Genomic DNA, 19012 nt, shown 5'->3' with positions numbered 1-19012 from the left:
TGGAGAGTCAGAGTTTTCATTAAAGTGTCTATTAAGTTTTCTTAAAGTTTCGAAGTCGAGTATATAAACATTTTGAAGTCTCAATGACCGAAAATATAAACATTTTGTAGTTTCACAGACCTAAAACAATTATTTTTAAGTCTCGAAGCCGAAAATATAAAAAAATATTAAGTCTCACAGTCGGTCGATAGTAAAAAAATAATTACGAATAAGGACCGAACTAAAATTGTTATTGGAGTTATTCAAAATGAAGGTGCCAAGTCCCAATAAACTTGCGGCTGGGTCCGGAGCAGCAGTTCTTTTTGGCTTGCTATTTGGATGGCTAGCCTTTCCCAAGATCCTTAAAAGCCAAATCACAAAGGTAATGGACCTCTCTACTAAATTTTATTAAATGATTACAATAAACTTGCGGCTGGGTCCCGAGCGGCAGTTCTTTTTGGCTTACTATTTGGATGGCTAGCCTTTCCCAAGATCCTTAAAAGCCAAATCACAAAGCCACCTCACTACTAAATCCTATTAAATGATTACAATTATTTTTTATCGCAATCCCTTAAAAATAATTTATTTTATTAATTGATATATTATTATATTGTAGGTATTTACTGACCTTATTATTTTAAAAATAATTATACCAATGAAAATTAATTCATAATATTTTTTATGGAATATGGTTTATTTAATTTACAGAATTGGTATTTTTATAAAAATACTTATTGAAATATTTCATTTTATTTTAGATTATTATAATGTAAATTTTCACATGTAGCAATCACTTTGTGGGGAATACGTAATTATAATCAGTATAAAATAATTTTGTTTGGTTATCACTTTATTTAGTACAGTACTCGTATATCTTAATACATAACAAAAGCTCGGGTGTAGTGATTGCCCAGCATTTTACATAGGTGAAACTGCAAAAAATGTTAAAGCAACGGTGGTTGAACAAATGATGTGCCTAAGCAGTGTTAATTTGTAACACATTCCATTGATAAAGATCATTATTTTCAGAAAACTTCGGGTATAGAAGTACTTCATAGAAATGGGATAGGTCTTGTACTGAATAATCCAGAAACTTTACAAAATAAATGAATCCTTAAAAATAAATTTAACCAACTAATTAAATAAACAATTAGATTTATCAAATAGCCCACCAACCCAACATAATGCACTTTTACCCCCTCTCTCTTACCTACCTCCCACTCGCCAACACCAAGGCTGTCAGGAGAGACGCGGACTTGGAAGTTTAGAAGACTTTTAACACTAACTTGATTAGCCCAACGCATCGACGACCTTCCACTGCTTCTTCGGCCTTCCACTCTTGCAGTGACCATGAACATCTCCAGGTTCAAGATCAAAAATAAAATGTATATAATGAAGTGACCTTACGTTGCAGCAAATGGCCCTAGCGAAGGGTACAGACATTCGAGAGATGTGGACCACCGTACCATTTGCCCTGGATTTCAAGATCTATGTCTTTAACTGCACCAACCCTTATGAAGTCATGAAGGGCTCCAAACCGGAGGTCAAGGAGATTGGTCCCTTTTACTATGAGTGAGAAACTTTATTTTATTATTTTGTTTTTAACATTCTTTATCTACTCAAATATACGGATTATTTTTACTATTAGCAACGGTGTGGATCTTGTCAGTGGCGAGCATCTTATCTTATCAGTTAGAGGCTGAAAAGCTTTGCATACCTTATTTATTTATTTATTTACGCCTTTTAAGGCTTTTACATACATATATAACAATATTTAAGAAATTATACTAATAAATAGTGCAGGAAATGACTGTTTAAAACACATATATAAAAAAATATTGTTGAATTTGATCCATACAGTATGTAGGTACAAAAAATAAATATAAAAAATCCAAAATAATTTTTTTCTTTAAGCCGACAAAATACTGTTAACGTGCAAAATACTGTACTACTGTCAATTTAAATAGCTTTATCAAAATATTACCATACTAGATGCAAAAAACTTCAATAAGGTATGCTTATATATTGAAATTGATGTACTAAATATATCAACAACATCGCAGTATCTGTTTCCTAACTGTTGAATCCGTCGCATAGGAATGTGATATTGGGACGTTGATATATAATTGCTACAATAATACGAATCGAGAATCTAAAATAATATATTATTTTACATCCTTGCCAAGCGAATAAAAATATATACATTCCGATATGTGATTATGTTACAAAATACAATAAAACCGGGAAAAGTACGGTGAATTAGCGAACTGATTAGCGAATAATAACAGTGGATTCGTCAGCACACTACTACGGTCCACAGTGGATTTCTTGGCAAATTGTGTTCGATTGGACTAAAAAATTACTAAACAACATAAATCAAGGAAAAATTGTTCCATCTCGAATACTCGGCCACGAGTTCATCATAAATTATTTTGGCTAATTATCAGGGTTTGGGATTGGATGACGGAGCCGAGCATATTTCGATATATCATTACTATTAAAAAAAATCATCGCATATTCATGTGCACGGTTGCCTCACTTACGATTATTGTTATTACTTACGATTCTGGCTTTATTTTAGGGTATTGTCTCGTCTTAACGGGTTATGTTGGTTCCTTGTCGTTTCTTGTGCGTTGGCTGTGCCATAAATCAACTGTAGGCTGTGCGTCCTGTGTAACTCTGGTTCATTTTAACTAACATTGTAATGTATTTTAATGTTTCCCTATAGTTATCTAGTGTATCTAGAGTATATTTTCTTCCGTAGGCTCCTGATCACGGAGGCCACTAAAATGACCCTTACCCCTCTCCCGCGTAAACGAATTGCTTCTACCTTCTCACTTCGTGAAACTAATGATTTCTTCTGTTCTATTTTGTAACGTCTCGCGGTACGCCAACCCTTCAATCTTATCGAATTAATATGTCACGTTGTGTCAATTTTTTGTTTCGACAGTGATTAATTCATTGGAGGATTTATTTTTTTTGGTTGTGGTAACTTTGGTTCTTTTTGATGAGGCGTGTTACATTCTGTATGGTTTTAAAATAAGACAATGACCGATTACCCTAATTTTAACTACCTTTTCCCTACGTTGTTTGATCGGCAAAACGTTTCGGGTTACTGCAGTCGTTGATGTGCTAATACAATGAGACAATTAAATACAAGTACATGAAATTCTAAAGAGACAAATTCAATTCAAGATGCACAAGATTCTAGGTTAATGATTTGACTGTGATTGTTAATTTTGGGCGTTATTTCTACAAGTAGGTATTTTCAGGAATGGATAGAGACAAAACATGTGTTGCTTCGGTACCTTAAACAATTGGAGCGGAACTTTTATATAAAAAAAGACGAATTGTAGAACGAATTTTACCGTATTTTTTATCTTTTAAAAGCGCTATTTTTCGGGGCCACCAAAATACTCAATATTACGAACATTCAATACTCAGAAGGACTGCAGCCTTACCCTTGGACATATGTCAATGCATGTCACATGGATCTACTTATAGCTGTATTGATTCCATTGACGCATCAGCCATCCAGGATGACAACAATCAGAAAATCCATCATCTTGGATTGAAACATTATAAGATAACAAGGATAACAAAATATCTTTTCACAATGCAAATGTTTTTCCTCTGAATTGAAAAACAATAAATTACGGTACGTATTGCTTTGGATTAGTAGACGATTTGTGAACTCAGAACCATATCAAACGAAAGATAATAAAAGTATCGTAAATTACCATTTTTGCGGATTTCAAACATTACCTCAATTTTAAGTTAAACGGCTTAAGTTCTAAGACAGAATTTAAGTGAAGATCCTGAGAAGAACTTATGAATCTTGAAATTTAAAGGTCAGGGAGAAATTCTGACTATAAAAATAGTGCAAGGAATTGTATTATATTATTATGTCTGAGCCCGCAGATTCAAATTAGTTTCCATTGTGTTTAATTTTTCTGGAAAACTTCTATTATCTCTTTTGGTAGGGTCTGCTATTGTACTTATAAGTATTGGTTGGTATTTGATATAATGTGAATTTTTTCAAAGAATAAAATACATTTCTTTGTGAAATAGTAAAAAAAGGTTTTTTCGATCAGGAGTCACTGGTACCGAAGGTAGATTTTCAGAAAAAATCCGGAATAATACATTTTTGTATATTTCGTGCTTGATGAAAATTTATGTCTTTTTAAGTGTGTGTTAATAAGCGGCTTTTTATTACTCTATTGTTTATAAAATTTACATGTAAGGAATAATGGCACGGAAGCGAATTTCAGTGGCTTGATGGTAGAGATGGCTGAGTGCATTTAATCGTAGAGGAGCATTTGGTAGCGTAGTGGTTCGTTATTTTTTTTAATTTTTATTTTTTACAAGTCATCTTTTGACATTAGTGTTTTCTAAAATCCTTTGTAAAATATTTTACAAACAAATAAAATCGGATTAAAATTAGATAAATTTGATATTTTGGGATTAGAAAAAAGGGTTAAGAGTCAATTAAATATTTTTAGTAAAAAATATTTTTTTAAAGACGGCTAGCTATTAAATTTATTTTTACATTAATCACTTTCATCACTTTTGGCTCTACAACCCCTGATGGGTCTTGGCATACATTAATACCTATATTCAAAATATTTTGACTTTAATACCTATATTAATAATATTTTACATTAATACCTATACTAAAAATAATTTAACATTAATACCTATATTCATAATATTTTATCATTAATACCTATACTAAAATATTTTTATATACCTGTATTGATAATATTGTAACATTAATACCTATATTCAAAATATTTTTACATTTATACCTATAGTCATATATTTTAACATTAATACCAAAATTCATAATATCTGATAGTATTATTGTCCTAGCGTCTGGACGATGTAGGCCCTCTGATTGGTCAAATTAAAATTGTCTGTTTCGGGTAAATTCAGCTAACTTTAAAATTAAGACACGATTTCATACAAAAATAGGATCGCCTCATAATAATACGAGATTTCTTCAAAAGCATCGTTTCTGCTCATATAATTGTTGGATAATATCGAAGAAAATATGTTTTAGAAAGTTCATAATCCATTGGATTAATTACATTACAGTGAAAATTATCCACAGTTACGTGATTATTTTTGACGTTTATAAAAAAATCACGCGTTCCTTCAATGGCCGATACGCACGGCCATAAATGAACCACTCACTAGATCAATATCTTCGGGTTTTTCGTACTGAGCCCATGGGTCCTAAAGTTTGCCATAGATAAAAGTCTGTTCCTGAAAAATATACGTCACTACACGACATACTCACCATCGACTAGGATAGAAACTATAAAAAAGGCGTAACCATAGACAATGTAATTCTCATTCGGAGCCAATCCCATTCACTAGCCTAAAATCGGCCTATAAACATTCATGAAGTGCGCACCGGTTTGTGGAAAATATCGTCACACGTCAGCCATAGAGATTAGCGTTTTTTTTTTTCCTACCCCACTTTTTTCTCGGAGTTATACCCCCCTGCGCACGGCTATAGATTAGATGGCCGACAGAGCGCACCTCTGGCGGTATAAAAACCAACCAAATGAATGGCGCGAATATTTAAATATGCAGCTCACAATATTTGACTACTTACGATTAACAAGCGTTTAATAAGAAGATTTCTTCTGGAAGCTTATCACTGTGTAATGGCATTTTTCATTATTATTTATATTTTTTTGTTTATTAAATATATCTGATTTTATATTGACATGTTTTCTAATTTCTAAAATTTCAAAATTATTTATTTGCGATGCTTTATATCCTGAGTGAAGTATTTTAAGACCTGATTTTTTTTATCGAAAGTGTGATCATTATTCATACTCAGATTCAATATTTCCATTTAGAGCCCTGCGATATTCTTTAGTTCTGACTTCAAAGTTTCTATTGGTTCTACCTTTGTAAAAGAAATTACAATCATCCCAATTGAGTTTTTAAACTCCTGATTTTTTTGTTTGAATTTGGTGTCTTTATTATTAAGAATATATTTCTTCATTGTTATTAGTGTAAAACAGAGATGTGCTTTATTTCAAATAAATCCATTTCAAATGGAAATGCAAAATGCAAAATGGGTATTTTCCATTTTGCATTTTAAATGCTTTTCTAAAAACCATTTTGCATTTTGCATTTTAAATACTTTTCTAAAAACCATTTTGCATTTTGCATTGTAAATGCTTTTCTCAATGCATTTTCCATTTTAAATGCTTTTTGCATCATTATTCCTACTATCTCCACTCATGTTTTATTCAAAAGCCCCAAATATCAGTCGGTCCTCAACCTCGCTATGAGAGATAATTTACATTTGTCAAGTTGCTCCCAGGTAGAAGCCCTGGCAATTGAGTGATACCATTACAAAAAATACTGATTCAAATACTGGACATGGGGCCATGACGCACAGTGGGCTAAAAATCGCCTTTCATAGACATAAAGACTTGAGTTTTCAATGGTATTTTTTTGGCTAGAAATGGATTCTGCTGATCATTACTATGCTATAAAATTTCATACGAAGCAATTGCGTGTACAAATGAAGGAGTTATCATTTTTTTAAGAAAAAATTGTATGGCACTGACATTAAAAATGAGGCTATCTCTGGAATCATAAGGTTGGCCATTCTATCCTTACACACAGATATACTACTATTTATTTGTATTTTTTGACATACTTCGTATTGTGGCGCAACTTGCGATTTTTTTTTTTAAATCCTTAAGTTCAAATTTTTTTCTTTTTATGTTGATGATTCATTTTAATGCTTATATGCTTAACATATGAGTATGCTTTGTCTAGTTTACAATATTTTATTTACACTGCAAGCCAAAACACTGTGCACAGTGGGCTGAAAATCGCTTTGTTAATAATGATAATAAAAATGTTAGATAGCAGTTTCTATGTTTTTACGTTGGCAACATTAGTCCCGCGCAAATTTTTTGTGGTTTCATAATCTGTAGTCGTGGTGTTTTTGGATTTACCACCAAGTAATATGTTTGTTCTACATTTATGTTGATTAAATGACAAAATTGTTTAAAAATTATATAATTATTTTGATTGTTTGACCTGAGAAACCATTTTGCATTTTCAATGCATTTTGAAAATAGGTATTTTGCATTTTGCATTTGAAATGCTTTTCTAAAAACCATTTTGCATTTTGCATTTTCAAATGGAAAAGTTTTGACCCATTTCCATTTTGCATTTCAAATGGTTTTGGGTACCCATTTTGCACATCTCTGGTGTAAAACGCCAGTTGAATAGTACCAGGATTGTTTTTATGTATAATTTTAGAAGTATCGTTATCCACAAACAGAATTCTACGCCATTGTTTATTTCTATCTTTAGAAAGACCGTTTGAAGAGAATATGTTTAATTTTTTTATTTAGTATTTCAACTATCAATTTATTAGAATAACCGTTGTTAAATGCTATTTGTCTTATAAATATATTGTTTTATGGTTATATGCTATTTGTTTTTTTCAGGTCTTAAAATACTTCACTATAAATAGTTTTGAAATTTCAGAAATGAGGAAACATGTTAATATAAAAGCAAATATAATTAACAAGAATTTTTTTATAAACTTTCTTTTAAATATTTTCCCACACAACTGGTCTTTCCCGTCTAACGATATTGTAATTCCTAATTATTATAAACCCAGCCTACTCTTACCCCTCCCCCCTCCTTCCACTTCTTCTTTCCCAATTGCAATCTATATTTAATTTTTGACTTCGGTGTATACACAATAAAATGTAAACATTATATTTATTTATTTATTGGACAATTTGCATAGCGCCGCTTTTGTGAGATATCACCTCAGGGGCGCTATATTGTAATAATCTACCTTTATATATAGATTTTTACTCTCCTGATGAAGGTGTATATATAATCTAACTTTAAACTTTATTAGATACAGTAACAGTTGTAGGTAAAGAATTACCACCAGTTGGAGTAAAATTAACACCTTTTAATTAAACCGACTGTTAATCTCATCGCACAATTACCCTCCTTTTATTCATAAACACGGGTACAATTAATCAAATTGTAATAATCTATTATTTAAGTCAACTTTGTTACAACTATCTTTAATTGTAACAAACTAAACGATATTGATTCAATTTAAAGACATTGACGGTTGTAACACATATTTAAGCACTGCATGTCTCCTATGAGCTAATTATATTAGGTACCTAAGATGACGGTTAATATCAGTTGTAGACATGTAGTCAATAATAGTGTTTAATTTGAAATAATCCATCACAAATACGTAAAATTTCATTTATTCAAACAACTGTCATTCTTATTATGCGTAAATTTAGCATGTTATTATTAATTAATTCCTTCCTGTTCCGTGTTTTAACAATATACTTATACTCACCCTCTCTCTGTGAATGTCCTAATATCTATCTATTAAATGTAACTGTTGTTAATATCACTTAAAATGGGTGAAGCCCAACCAAGAGCCGCCCGCAGGGCCTAGCAGAAAAAAACCCGCGGAGCGGGTTTTTAACTGCTAGTTTTAACACTAATACCTTTATTAAAAATATTTTTAAAACCCATATTCATGATATTTTTTTATATTCAGACATCTTGGTTGCTCTTTGCTACTGTTAGTTTAATTTATAATAGTTAGTTTTTTAAAACAATTATTATTTTATTCATTTTGTATAATTATATTTTATAATACTAACTTATTAATCACCTCTTATTGTTATGTTATTTATCTGTAGGTGCTTATTGTCTATCCTTATTTGTTTATTATTATATTATACCCTGATAAAAACTATTGATGTTTAAACATATTTTTTTATTAAATAAAGGTGTATAATACAAGTTGGCCATTTAACTGTCTTAAAATGACGCCGTACAGTGATTTTTGCATAATCATAGAGGCTAATTTTGTCAATTTTTTGAAAGTATAAAAATAAAAGTAAAATTAAGAATCTGTAAGTTTATATGTTGTACATTATTTTAATTATTTAGCACTTTGTTGCGAAACGCGTATCTTTTTTACTTCTACGCTAAGGAAATATCGCTTCAGTACATTCCTATAAAAGTATAAATGATTCAGCACAAACTTTGACATGTTAATGACACGGTGCAATACTCGACTTGTAGTCCAGTCAAGTTAAACATGAAAAGGGGGTTGTGCTTGCAAAAGGTCCAGTCATTCTGAATTTTTTATATGTTGTTAGGACCTAAACCAGTATTAAAAAAAAAATTTTGCAACTTCGAAAGTGCTGTGCGAGCGGCGGTGGACCTAAAAAACCAGGAAATTTTCGGATTTTTTTCAGTTTTTGCTCAATATCTCAGTAAAGGAAGGGTCTGACCGGTTTAGTTTGTATACATACTTTTAAAGTAGACTAAATTTGCTATAATTTGAGACCAAAGCAAGCTATATAAAGCCATTGGTTTTCAAGATACAGTTCTTCAAAAATAGGCAATTTTTTCCAAAATGTGAATTTTTTTCGAAATGGTCACTTATTTCGTAAAATAACTTCTAAAATACGCATCCCACGTCAAATATTATTCAAAATAAAGTGTTGTAAATTTAATTAGCTTTCATTTGAAACTAGATGAATATCTGTAAGCTTAACGGTTCTCTCAAAAATGGCAGATAACCAAAAACAGTCATAAGTGGATTTTGGGTGAAATGCTAATAAACTGTTCTCACGTCTTTTTATGGTTTTATTTATCAAACAGTTAACAGATTTTTGATGAAAAAAAGAAAAGATATTACATCTATCGGGAATTACGTCATCTTCAAACATTGTTTTATATACCTACATACCAAAATGCTTGTACAAACATCATGGTACCTACTATAAGGAGAAATTATATGTACACAAAAAATAAAACTAATATTAATCATGTAAGTATTGTGTCTTGGTTGCCAAATCATGTCTTTCTTTTTATCTTAGCTGGGAGAGGCGCCCAGTCTGTAGTCGGGTCATCTTCATCGTCCGAGCATTTCAGCTCCACATCCGGGACGTTAATGCAAAATTTGCCACCGCATGACTGACAGAGGACTGAGCAGTGGAGCCCAGCCTTTCTACACGAGCAGCTCCCAGAGCATCCTTTATTGCATTTACACGATATTTTTCGCAAAAGGGCAGGAGGTGCGGGATCCATCGTGGTGGGGATGGGGCTGAGTCCTTGAGAAGACAGCTTCCACCCCCATTCAGTGGGATTCAAGTTGACTCCCCGCCGCTTCTGCACTTGGAGGTAGCACCTTGCTGCATGGTGGCCTGCAGCATCTTCCGTCGGTGGCAAACGGGCGAGGTTTATGTTTGTTGAAGTGACAAACGTCTTATACTTCAGGAAATCCAAAGTATCCCTCGCGATGTCACCCCCATATAGAGCCACGAAGCACTTGATGCCTGCTTCACTCACGGCTTGTGGGGTAGAGTCTGGCCGAAGGAAGACCTCCTCTTGCTCAGCTTCACTCTTGCTCAGAAGTGTGCTGATTTTGGTCTTTCCTTGGCCAAATCGGTGCTGAGGTGGTATCGCACCCGGCAAACGCGTGGGTAAATAGTACCGTTCCTGGTAATTGTCGGGAGTTCTGGTCATTGTAGGAGGTCGTAGAGTAGTGACAGCAACCAGCTTCACTCTTCGTGCTCTTCTGAAGATAGACGTTTGTCTCTTCAGCGCCTAAACCATTGAGAAGAACGAGCAGGTCGACATCTTCTCCCACTATCACGACCCGATCGGCATCTGCTCTTTTTGATAACGCCATCATGACGATCTCTCGATCAGCATCTTCTTCGGTAACAGCCACTTCTACTCCTTCCTTCTGAAAGGCGTCACAGAGAAGAGTTATTAAGGCGTCTCTTATTGTTTTCATTGCCCAAAACATGCTCTTGAGCAATTTTAATTACTGTGGATTCATCGAAAGTCAATTCGTAGCTGGAATGAGCTGCGTAGCGCCGGAGTCGTTCCGCTGTTTTGGTGTTTTTTTTTGTAGCATCTTCGGGGTAACCGTCAAAAACGATGGAGACGTTCTTCCCAAAGTGGTTTCGGACGTAGGTGGTATAACGCGCCAAAAGTGCTCGAACCGTGCTTTTCCGCTGCCACACGACCTTGTGCAAGAGGTAGCCAACATCCAAAATGACGTGAGTGCTGGCATCTATCGGCGTGTGGCTGGAAAGAGGAGTGAAGGCAGAGCACAGAGTAGATTTTGTGCCCTTGCGCATCCCTTTTCATTGAACAGAGACATCGGGAACGGGGCCAACTCATATTTGAAGTCATCCTGTAATTTCTTTGCAATACACACTCACTGAAAACTTGTGAGCGGATCCACAGCCACGCTTCTGTTTTTGTCCGGCAGTTTAACGATTGAGGTGATCGATGCCAGCGTGGTAACTTTATTTTCCGTTTTATTACTACCTTGTCGTACATTTTCCCCACAATTTTCATTACTCCTTCCGTTCCAACTCTCTGGGCTGTGTGGAAATTAATTTCAGGACCTGCCAGTAAACCACCACTGATAGAAATTAAACTGTCAGTTTTTGGAAATGGAGGGTGGAGAGCAAACCAGTTTTTTTAGTTTTTCCACATCACTATTATCTCGGATGATTCGAGAAGGTCTCATGTCTACATGCTGCTCTCCAGTATGACATGATAAGCTGCAAAAACTTTCCATTTCTTCACAAATGTTCAACATAAACACCATTCCTGTTGTCCACCTTGCCAGAACACTTTCGGAGATTCCTTTTCCTTTTGTCAACCCACCGTAGGTTTTCATGGATCGCGTCAGCTTCTGCTCAATTGTTAGGTCTGACCACAACCCAGTCCAAAACTTGTCAGACCGGCAAATGGTGAAGGGTCCTTTTGTGATTCATGTGATATATGTGATACATGTCGTATTCACTTTTATCCATCCGATCTTATAGAGCCATCATATCCTGAAGATAGAGGTGCGCGCTCTTAGCATACAAAAAATGTCCAGCTGCGTGGAAAAAAGGGAGCATCTTGTGGACAGTGTACAAATGAAGGTTCCCAACACCAACACGCTCTGCCTGGATGAATAGTTTTATCAAAGTGGTCATACGAAAGTATTGGACCCACAACTGTGATGTTGGACCATTCGCTTTAATTTTCTCCAAGGCACTTTTAAATTTTGCCTTTAGTATTTGGTAGGTATCAATTTCTTCTGCTGATATAGTGAGAGACCTTTCAGTGTCTCGCAGCAATTTTTCAGTCTCGTCTCGCTCCTCAGGAGTTATGTCAACCTCATAAAAAACAATGCTGGCCAGTGTGAGGTTTGCCAAAATGTGGGTTCGAACAGCTCGTGAATATGCGTGCCCATTCATATGGGTACCCATGGGTATAGGTACTAATGGGTACTTGAAATTTGAAATAGTCGTAATTATATTATAATCCTAGGATAAACCCACGATGATTAATGGATTTACTTCACAGCATAATAAAACCATAAAAAGACGCGAAAACAGTTTATTTGCATTTCACCCAAAACCCACTTATGACTGTTTTTGGTTATTTGCCATTTTGAAGAGAACCGTTAAGTCTACAGATATCAATTTAGTCTCAAATAAAAGCTAATTAAATTTACAACAATTTTATTTCCGATAATATTTGAAGTGAGGTGCGTATTTTAGAAATTATTTTACAAAATAAGTGACCATTTCGAAAAAATTTCACTTTTTGGAAAAAATTGCCTATTTTTGAAGAACTGTATCTTGAAAACCAATAGCTTTATATAGCTTGCTTTGGTCTCAAATTATAGCAAATTTAGTCTACTTTAAAAGTATGTATACAAACTAAACCGGTCAGACCCTTCCTTTACTGAGATATTGAGCAAAAACTGAAAAAAATCCGAAAATTTCCTGGTTTTTTAGGTCCACCGCCGCTCGCACAGCACTTTCGAAGTTGCAAATTTTTTTTTTTAATACTGGTTTAGGTACTAACAACATATAAAAAATTCAGAATGACTGGACCTTTTGCAAGCACGGATGTACATCTTGACTTATTGATGGTCTTGCGCTAGGTAATTATTGTAACCACAGGGATAAATAATAAGGCCTCCTTATTATTTTTATTGAATTCTCGGTTCCATGATAAATCAACACATTGACAATTCAACACACCTTTAAAAAGTGATATAAAGTCATTAGAAACGATGAAAAAAAAATTAAACCTAACCTTACCTAACCCACTTAACCCAGTTATTAAAGTTTTTGTTTCATCAAAATATGTGATGAATTATCATTTTGATGATTTATCCGGTCAGCGAATTCTCATAAGCAAAATGATAAATTGAAAAAATTCGGGATAAAAACAGTGCTAACTGTTCGATAGTTTAAACTAACTGATTACATTGAAACCAGTTTTCCTTTAAAATAATAAATAATAGCCGTAGTTCAAAAATGATTTTTTTTTCGACGAAATATTTGATAAAATCTATGAAGGAATCAAGTATTTTGTGATTTTTTTTCAATTCGCTTTGAAACCGACGATCTAATTCTATCATGAGACTTACATGTTAATACTTACGTGGAATCCATCTCATTCTTCTCTTCATATCTTCCATACTCTAAAAAGCGACCTGAAATTTTGGCATTTACAATAAAGTGAATTTTGTCAATTCACGCAAAAAAGGGAATTTTCTGGTATTGAGAAAAGTACTACTGTACATTCTAAATACTTTTTGGCTATGGATATTGCAAGCCTCTAGTCATAATATGAATCGCAGCTTCATGTCGAAAACTCCGCGCAGGTATTGAATTTTTGCTAGAAAACATTAAAATGTTTTCATAACATCTGTTTCAAAATACCACCGATTTCCACTAACAGTAATGATTGACAGATTATCAATTAAAATAACGCCATATTTTCTAATCCATAGTGATCACCTATTAAGTGTGATTTAAAAAATACATATTTTAGGGAATGGAAGGAGAAAGTGAATATGGTGGACATAGAAGAAGAAGACGCCATCACCTACAACAGACGGGACACATTCCTCTTCAAGAAGGAAAAGTCTGGACCTGGCTTGACTGGAGATGAGATTATAGTCACGCCGCATATCTTCATGGTGGTGAGAAGTTATTCAATGCACTCTCTATGTATTAAATACCTCAAACCATTTGGGAGCTACCGTCAGCACCACTGCTGGCGCTACCAGCACTAAAAAGATTTAAATTTAAATTTTCCAAATAAACACAAGTTTAGTAGATTTTATGTTTCCATAAACTCTATATTCCTTACGTTTGAGTTCTTTCAAGATTTGCATTACATTATTTGGTTTTCAGTACATTTATACAAGTAGTGCTTACCTATGATTTCAGTACCTACCTATTACATAGAATTAAAGTGGGTATATACCTACCTATATTGCCGAACCTTTTTTTTCCAATTCCTACAATACAATATTTGATGAGCCTCTCAATATTTTCAATGAATACATGTCAATGATTTCAATCCATGAACCTATAGATTTTCAGTGCACTGGTACCTAAGTTTTCAGCAAATTTCTTTGTTTTCAGTACACTGCTATATTTTGTGAACATTTCTATGTTTTCAGTACAATATCTGCTAAGCATTTCCATGTGTTCAGTACCTTTATATGTTTTTAGTACATTTCTATGTTTTCAGTACAATGTCTGCTAAACATTTCCATGCGTTCAGTACCTTTATATGTTTTTAGTACATTTCTATGTTTTCAGTACAATGTCTGCTAAACATTTCCATGTGTTCAGTACCTTTCTATGTATTATGTTTTCAGTACAATGTCTGCTAAACATTTCCATGTTTTCAGTCCGCCGCAGTAGCAGTTGCCAGAGACAAACCAGCCATGCTGAGCCTCGTGGGCAAGGCGATCGATGGCATCTTCGACAACCCCGCGACTATCTTCCTGACGGCCAAAGTAAGGGATATCTTCTTCGAAGGGATCGTCATCAACTGTGACAGGACGGACTTCGCACCGAAAGCCGTCTGCACTGCTATTAAGAAGGAAGCGAAGGACATAGAAATTTTCGGCAATAACCAGATACGATTTTCACTATTTGGAAGGGTAATAAATAATTCGTATGCAAATGTTTTGATTAATTTTTCTCAATATTTTGAGAACGCTTAAGCTTATATAAAAAGAAATTTTCAGAATGAAGAGCAAAGATAAAATTTTTCTCAAGGGATTAAATTAAAATGTTTCATTTAAAAAAAAAATTACTCGTTGTTTTTTTAAGTGGATCATTTGAAAAAAGACAAAAGTTTTCATAGTTTCATTAAACATTAAACACAAGATATTATTTATATTATTTTATTTTGGTTTTTTTATTGTCCTTTGATAAGAGATGAGCAACTTAGAAATTATGTTCTTGGACACAGGCAGCGCTTTTTTTAAGACCAAACCACCCATTAAAAAAATCTTTTTCAATTATCCTTTTGACAGTTGCTAACCTATTTATTAAGGATCATCATAATATCATGTAATTATATATTTAGGTTACCAATGCGTTTACCGCTAAGCAAGGAGTCCACCTATTGATGATTATCGTCTAAAACTTATCCTATTATGATATTTCATTGCTATATGGATTGGGGACCCCTCGACAAGACGCTTCGAGAAGTCCCTGCCCCGTGCTACTTCAGTGGGGTCTATCCATCACAGGCTCAGTCTCTATTAGCCGCTGAAATTGTTTGAAGATTTACACTTTTTTTTTCTAGAAAAATGGAACCATTGAGGAACCAAAGTTCAAGGTGCTCCGCGGCATCAAGAATATCAGGGACGTTGGTAAGGTGGTGGAGTTCAACGGCGAGACATCTCAGTCCGTGTGGTCAGCGCCTGAATGCAATGACTACGGAGGGACTGACTCCACAGTATTTGCGCCCTTTCTCACTGAAAAAGACGAGCTCCTTTCCTTCACCCCTGAAATCTGCAGGTCATAATTGCTATTATGTGTTTTTAAATGTTTACCGTGCGGCGTGCGGATAAGCGCTTGACAAATAATTGAAAAACTCAATATCGGTACACCATTTCAAGACAGAAACAAATTCAAATAATGGAAAATGAGAATTTCAAGTTTTTAATAAAATTGGAAAAGAAGGGGTAGTCAATAAATAAATAAGGATGGTTCCACAATAAAATTAATATGTAAATTCACCTTCCCTCTCTCCATACTTGAATACATAAAATGATGACCTAGAACACCATTGAAGGGTAAAAACCAAAAACATTTTTTTTGTCCTTGGCCAACATTTTATTCATGAGAATTTTAGTGTATTTTAGAAATGATAACCGTTCATATTCCAGATCTCTAGGAGCCTGGTACGACAGCAAATCAGCATACTCTGGCATCCCCACCAACCGCTATGTCGCCAACCTGGGAGACTTGGCCAATGAACCCCAAAACCAGTGCTTCTGCGATACCCCCACGACCTGCCCGCCCAAGGGTCTGATGGACCTCACTAAGTGCGTGAACGCCCCCCTCATGGTCTCATTGCCACATTTCTTCGAGACAGACCCCAAGGTCCTCGACGGAGTCAAAGGACTGAAACCGAATAAGGAAGATCATGGAATTGTGATCGATTTTGAACCGGTGTGTAACATTTTTTTATTTTTGTAATTTTTGCAAATATTTTTTTGTGGTGATTTTCAATAAGCAACTGATTTTTTTTTGTTGTGACTTGAAGCGGCAATTATTGCAACTTATTTATCGGATGTGTTTGAGTTTTCATAATATGATATTAAGTGAGTAATTCCATTACCCGTACTATAGAGTAGTATAGAGTATCAAGAAGATAATATTTCTAAGTTGTTTACTCATTATCGTTGAACAATATCTTAGCAAAATAATTGAAGTAACGAAAATTTCTGCTATTTTTCTCAAGGAGGTACGAAAGGCATCCAAAGGAATTCACAACATTAACGTCCTATATTGAGGCACTAAAACCTTTTAGGATTCTTATATAATAATATGTTACATGAAATTAGAATAAGTACAGCATATATTGATATTTTAACTACTAAGTAGGTCGTTTATTACACACAATACATAAATTTCATCCCCAGGCGGGAAAAAGAAACCAGAAGGACCTACCAGGAATTTAAAGGGCTTACTTAAATTGCGCTCTAGGGTCGGCTAAATCACCGGTGGAAATAAGCACCGAGTATGTATGTTAATGTGAACAAAGCAACCATTTTGTTTCTGTAGTATATATTTTAGAATAGGTACTCACGAATTTCTCGATCAGGGTAAATATATTTTTTTTAAATTTCTGATGGTTAATTAAGAATTTTTGTAAATATCGTTGTCTTGAGAAGTTTTAGTAAAACATGTTTGGATGTTTTTTCTTGTGTTTCAGATTACCGGTACTCCAATGATGGCGAAAAAGAGATTGCAGTTCAGCATAATGCTCCCTAAGATAGAAAAGTTGGAGCTCTTCAAAAATTTACCAAATACACTAATTCCACTGTTTTGGATAGAAGAGGTAAATTTTGTTTTTTAATCTCCAAAACGTGATTATCACAACATGTTCAAAATCATTTTTTTCATACCAATATACTCAATAATTACTCCCGTTGAGATTTAAAAAAATGATATTCGTCATCTCTAATCACCACATTAGACATTTTTACAGAAATTACAAAACTGTTTTTCCAGGGTGTAGCTCTCAACAAGACCTTCGTTGGCATGATGAACAATCAGCTGTTCATTCCCATGCGCGTAGTCGGTGTCATCAAGTGGCTGGCCGTCTGCATCGGAGGCCTAGGAGTGGTCATCTCCGGCATCCTTCATCAGAAGCAGCGCATTATCAACTTCGCGGTGACTCCTGCCAACACCACCGAGACCATCAGCACCGTCAGCAAGCCTGCCAACCCCGGCCCGGACTTGAGGACCAACGGGCATACTCTCAATGGAATGGCTCCTCTTCCACCGATCAATAAAGATGTTATGAATAATCAGATTATTGGTGGAGTTGAGAGATTCTAGGAGTAGACTTTAAATCTTTGAAGGACAGGTAGTATTTTTAGATACATCTCTGATTTAGATTTTGAACCTGAAACTATTTTTTTTTGTGAATTTATAACTTTTTCGTGTTGATTTTGAAACGGCAGGAATCTGTTTTATCTCATCTTGATATTGAACCTGCAAATTAATGCTGTTATCAGTATTTGGCCTGGAGCAGAGTTCAGAACCTCTGACCAATTAACTTAATTGGTTTACTCCATCGTCCCTAATTAATAAGGTTCTTGATATTAAGATCATTAATTGACGTAGTTGACGTATTTTTGATTTTTATTGGTATTTGACAGAATAATTTTTTTAAATAGTTCTGCACAGAATTTAGAGTTTTACTAGTATTATCTTAATATGTACAAATAATAATATATCGTATTATTTATTACTATTGTATCACACTATATCTGATAGTATTATGACGCGAGCGTCTGGACGATCTAGGCCCTCTGATTAGTCGAATTCAAATAGTATGTTTCGGGTAAATTCCGAATAGGGGGTCTGCATTCAAAATTCGACCACTCTGCCCCTCTGGCGGTATAAGACCGAACAAATGACTGGCATGAATATTTAAATATGCAGCTAACAATACGCAAAATTACTTGACCATTAAAAAGCGTTTAATAAGAAGATTTCTTCTGGAAGCTTATCACTTTGTGATGGCATTATTTATTTTATAAAAACAAAAATAACTTTGTATGGATCACTTAATTACATACAACCTCTACATGTTACATGAACGAAGTTCACCTCATCAGGAGTAATTATACATTGAAGTCAAAAATTAAAAATAGATTACAATTGGAAAGAAGAAGTGGAAGTAGGGGGGAGGGGTAAGAGTGGGCGGAGTTTATCAGAATTAGGTTTAGATTATTATCATTTAATTACAATATCGTTAGACGGGAAAGTCCAGTTGAATGGGAAAAGATTTAAAAGAGGGTTTATTTTTTTTGCTTATTAATTATATCTGATTTTATATTGACATGTTTTCTTATTTCTAAAATTTCAAAATTATTTTTTTGCGATGCTTTATATCTTGTGTGAAG

At 34.3% G+C, this 19012-nt stretch overlaps 1 protein-coding gene across 1 annotated transcript; it reads left to right on the top strand.

Annotated features, from left to right (window-relative positions):
* The first annotated feature begins 247 nt into the window (after window positions 1–247).
* Window positions 248–17939, top strand: LOC149415415 (sensory neuron membrane protein 1-like). Its single transcript, XM_089642213.1, has 8 exons — window positions 248–361; window positions 1394–1551; window positions 13894–14044; window positions 14765–15019; window positions 15673–15887; window positions 16259–16544; window positions 17311–17436; window positions 17610–17939. The coding sequence occupies exons 1-8, from the start codon at window positions 248–250 to the stop codon at window positions 17937–17939; spliced, it is 1635 nt and encodes a 544-aa protein (XP_089498339.1).
* The last annotated feature ends 1073 nt before the right edge of the window (window positions 17940–19012 follow it).

Source organism: Hesperophylax consimilis, chromosome 18, assembly GCF_061612785.1.
Source record: "Hesperophylax consimilis isolate HC1 chromosome 18, BYU_Hcon_1.0, whole genome shotgun sequence".
Taxonomy (NCBI): domain Eukaryota; kingdom Metazoa; phylum Arthropoda; class Insecta; order Trichoptera; family Limnephilidae; genus Hesperophylax; species Hesperophylax consimilis.
Note: the sequence above shows the minus strand (reverse complement) of the source record. Positions and strands in the feature narration are given on the sequence as shown.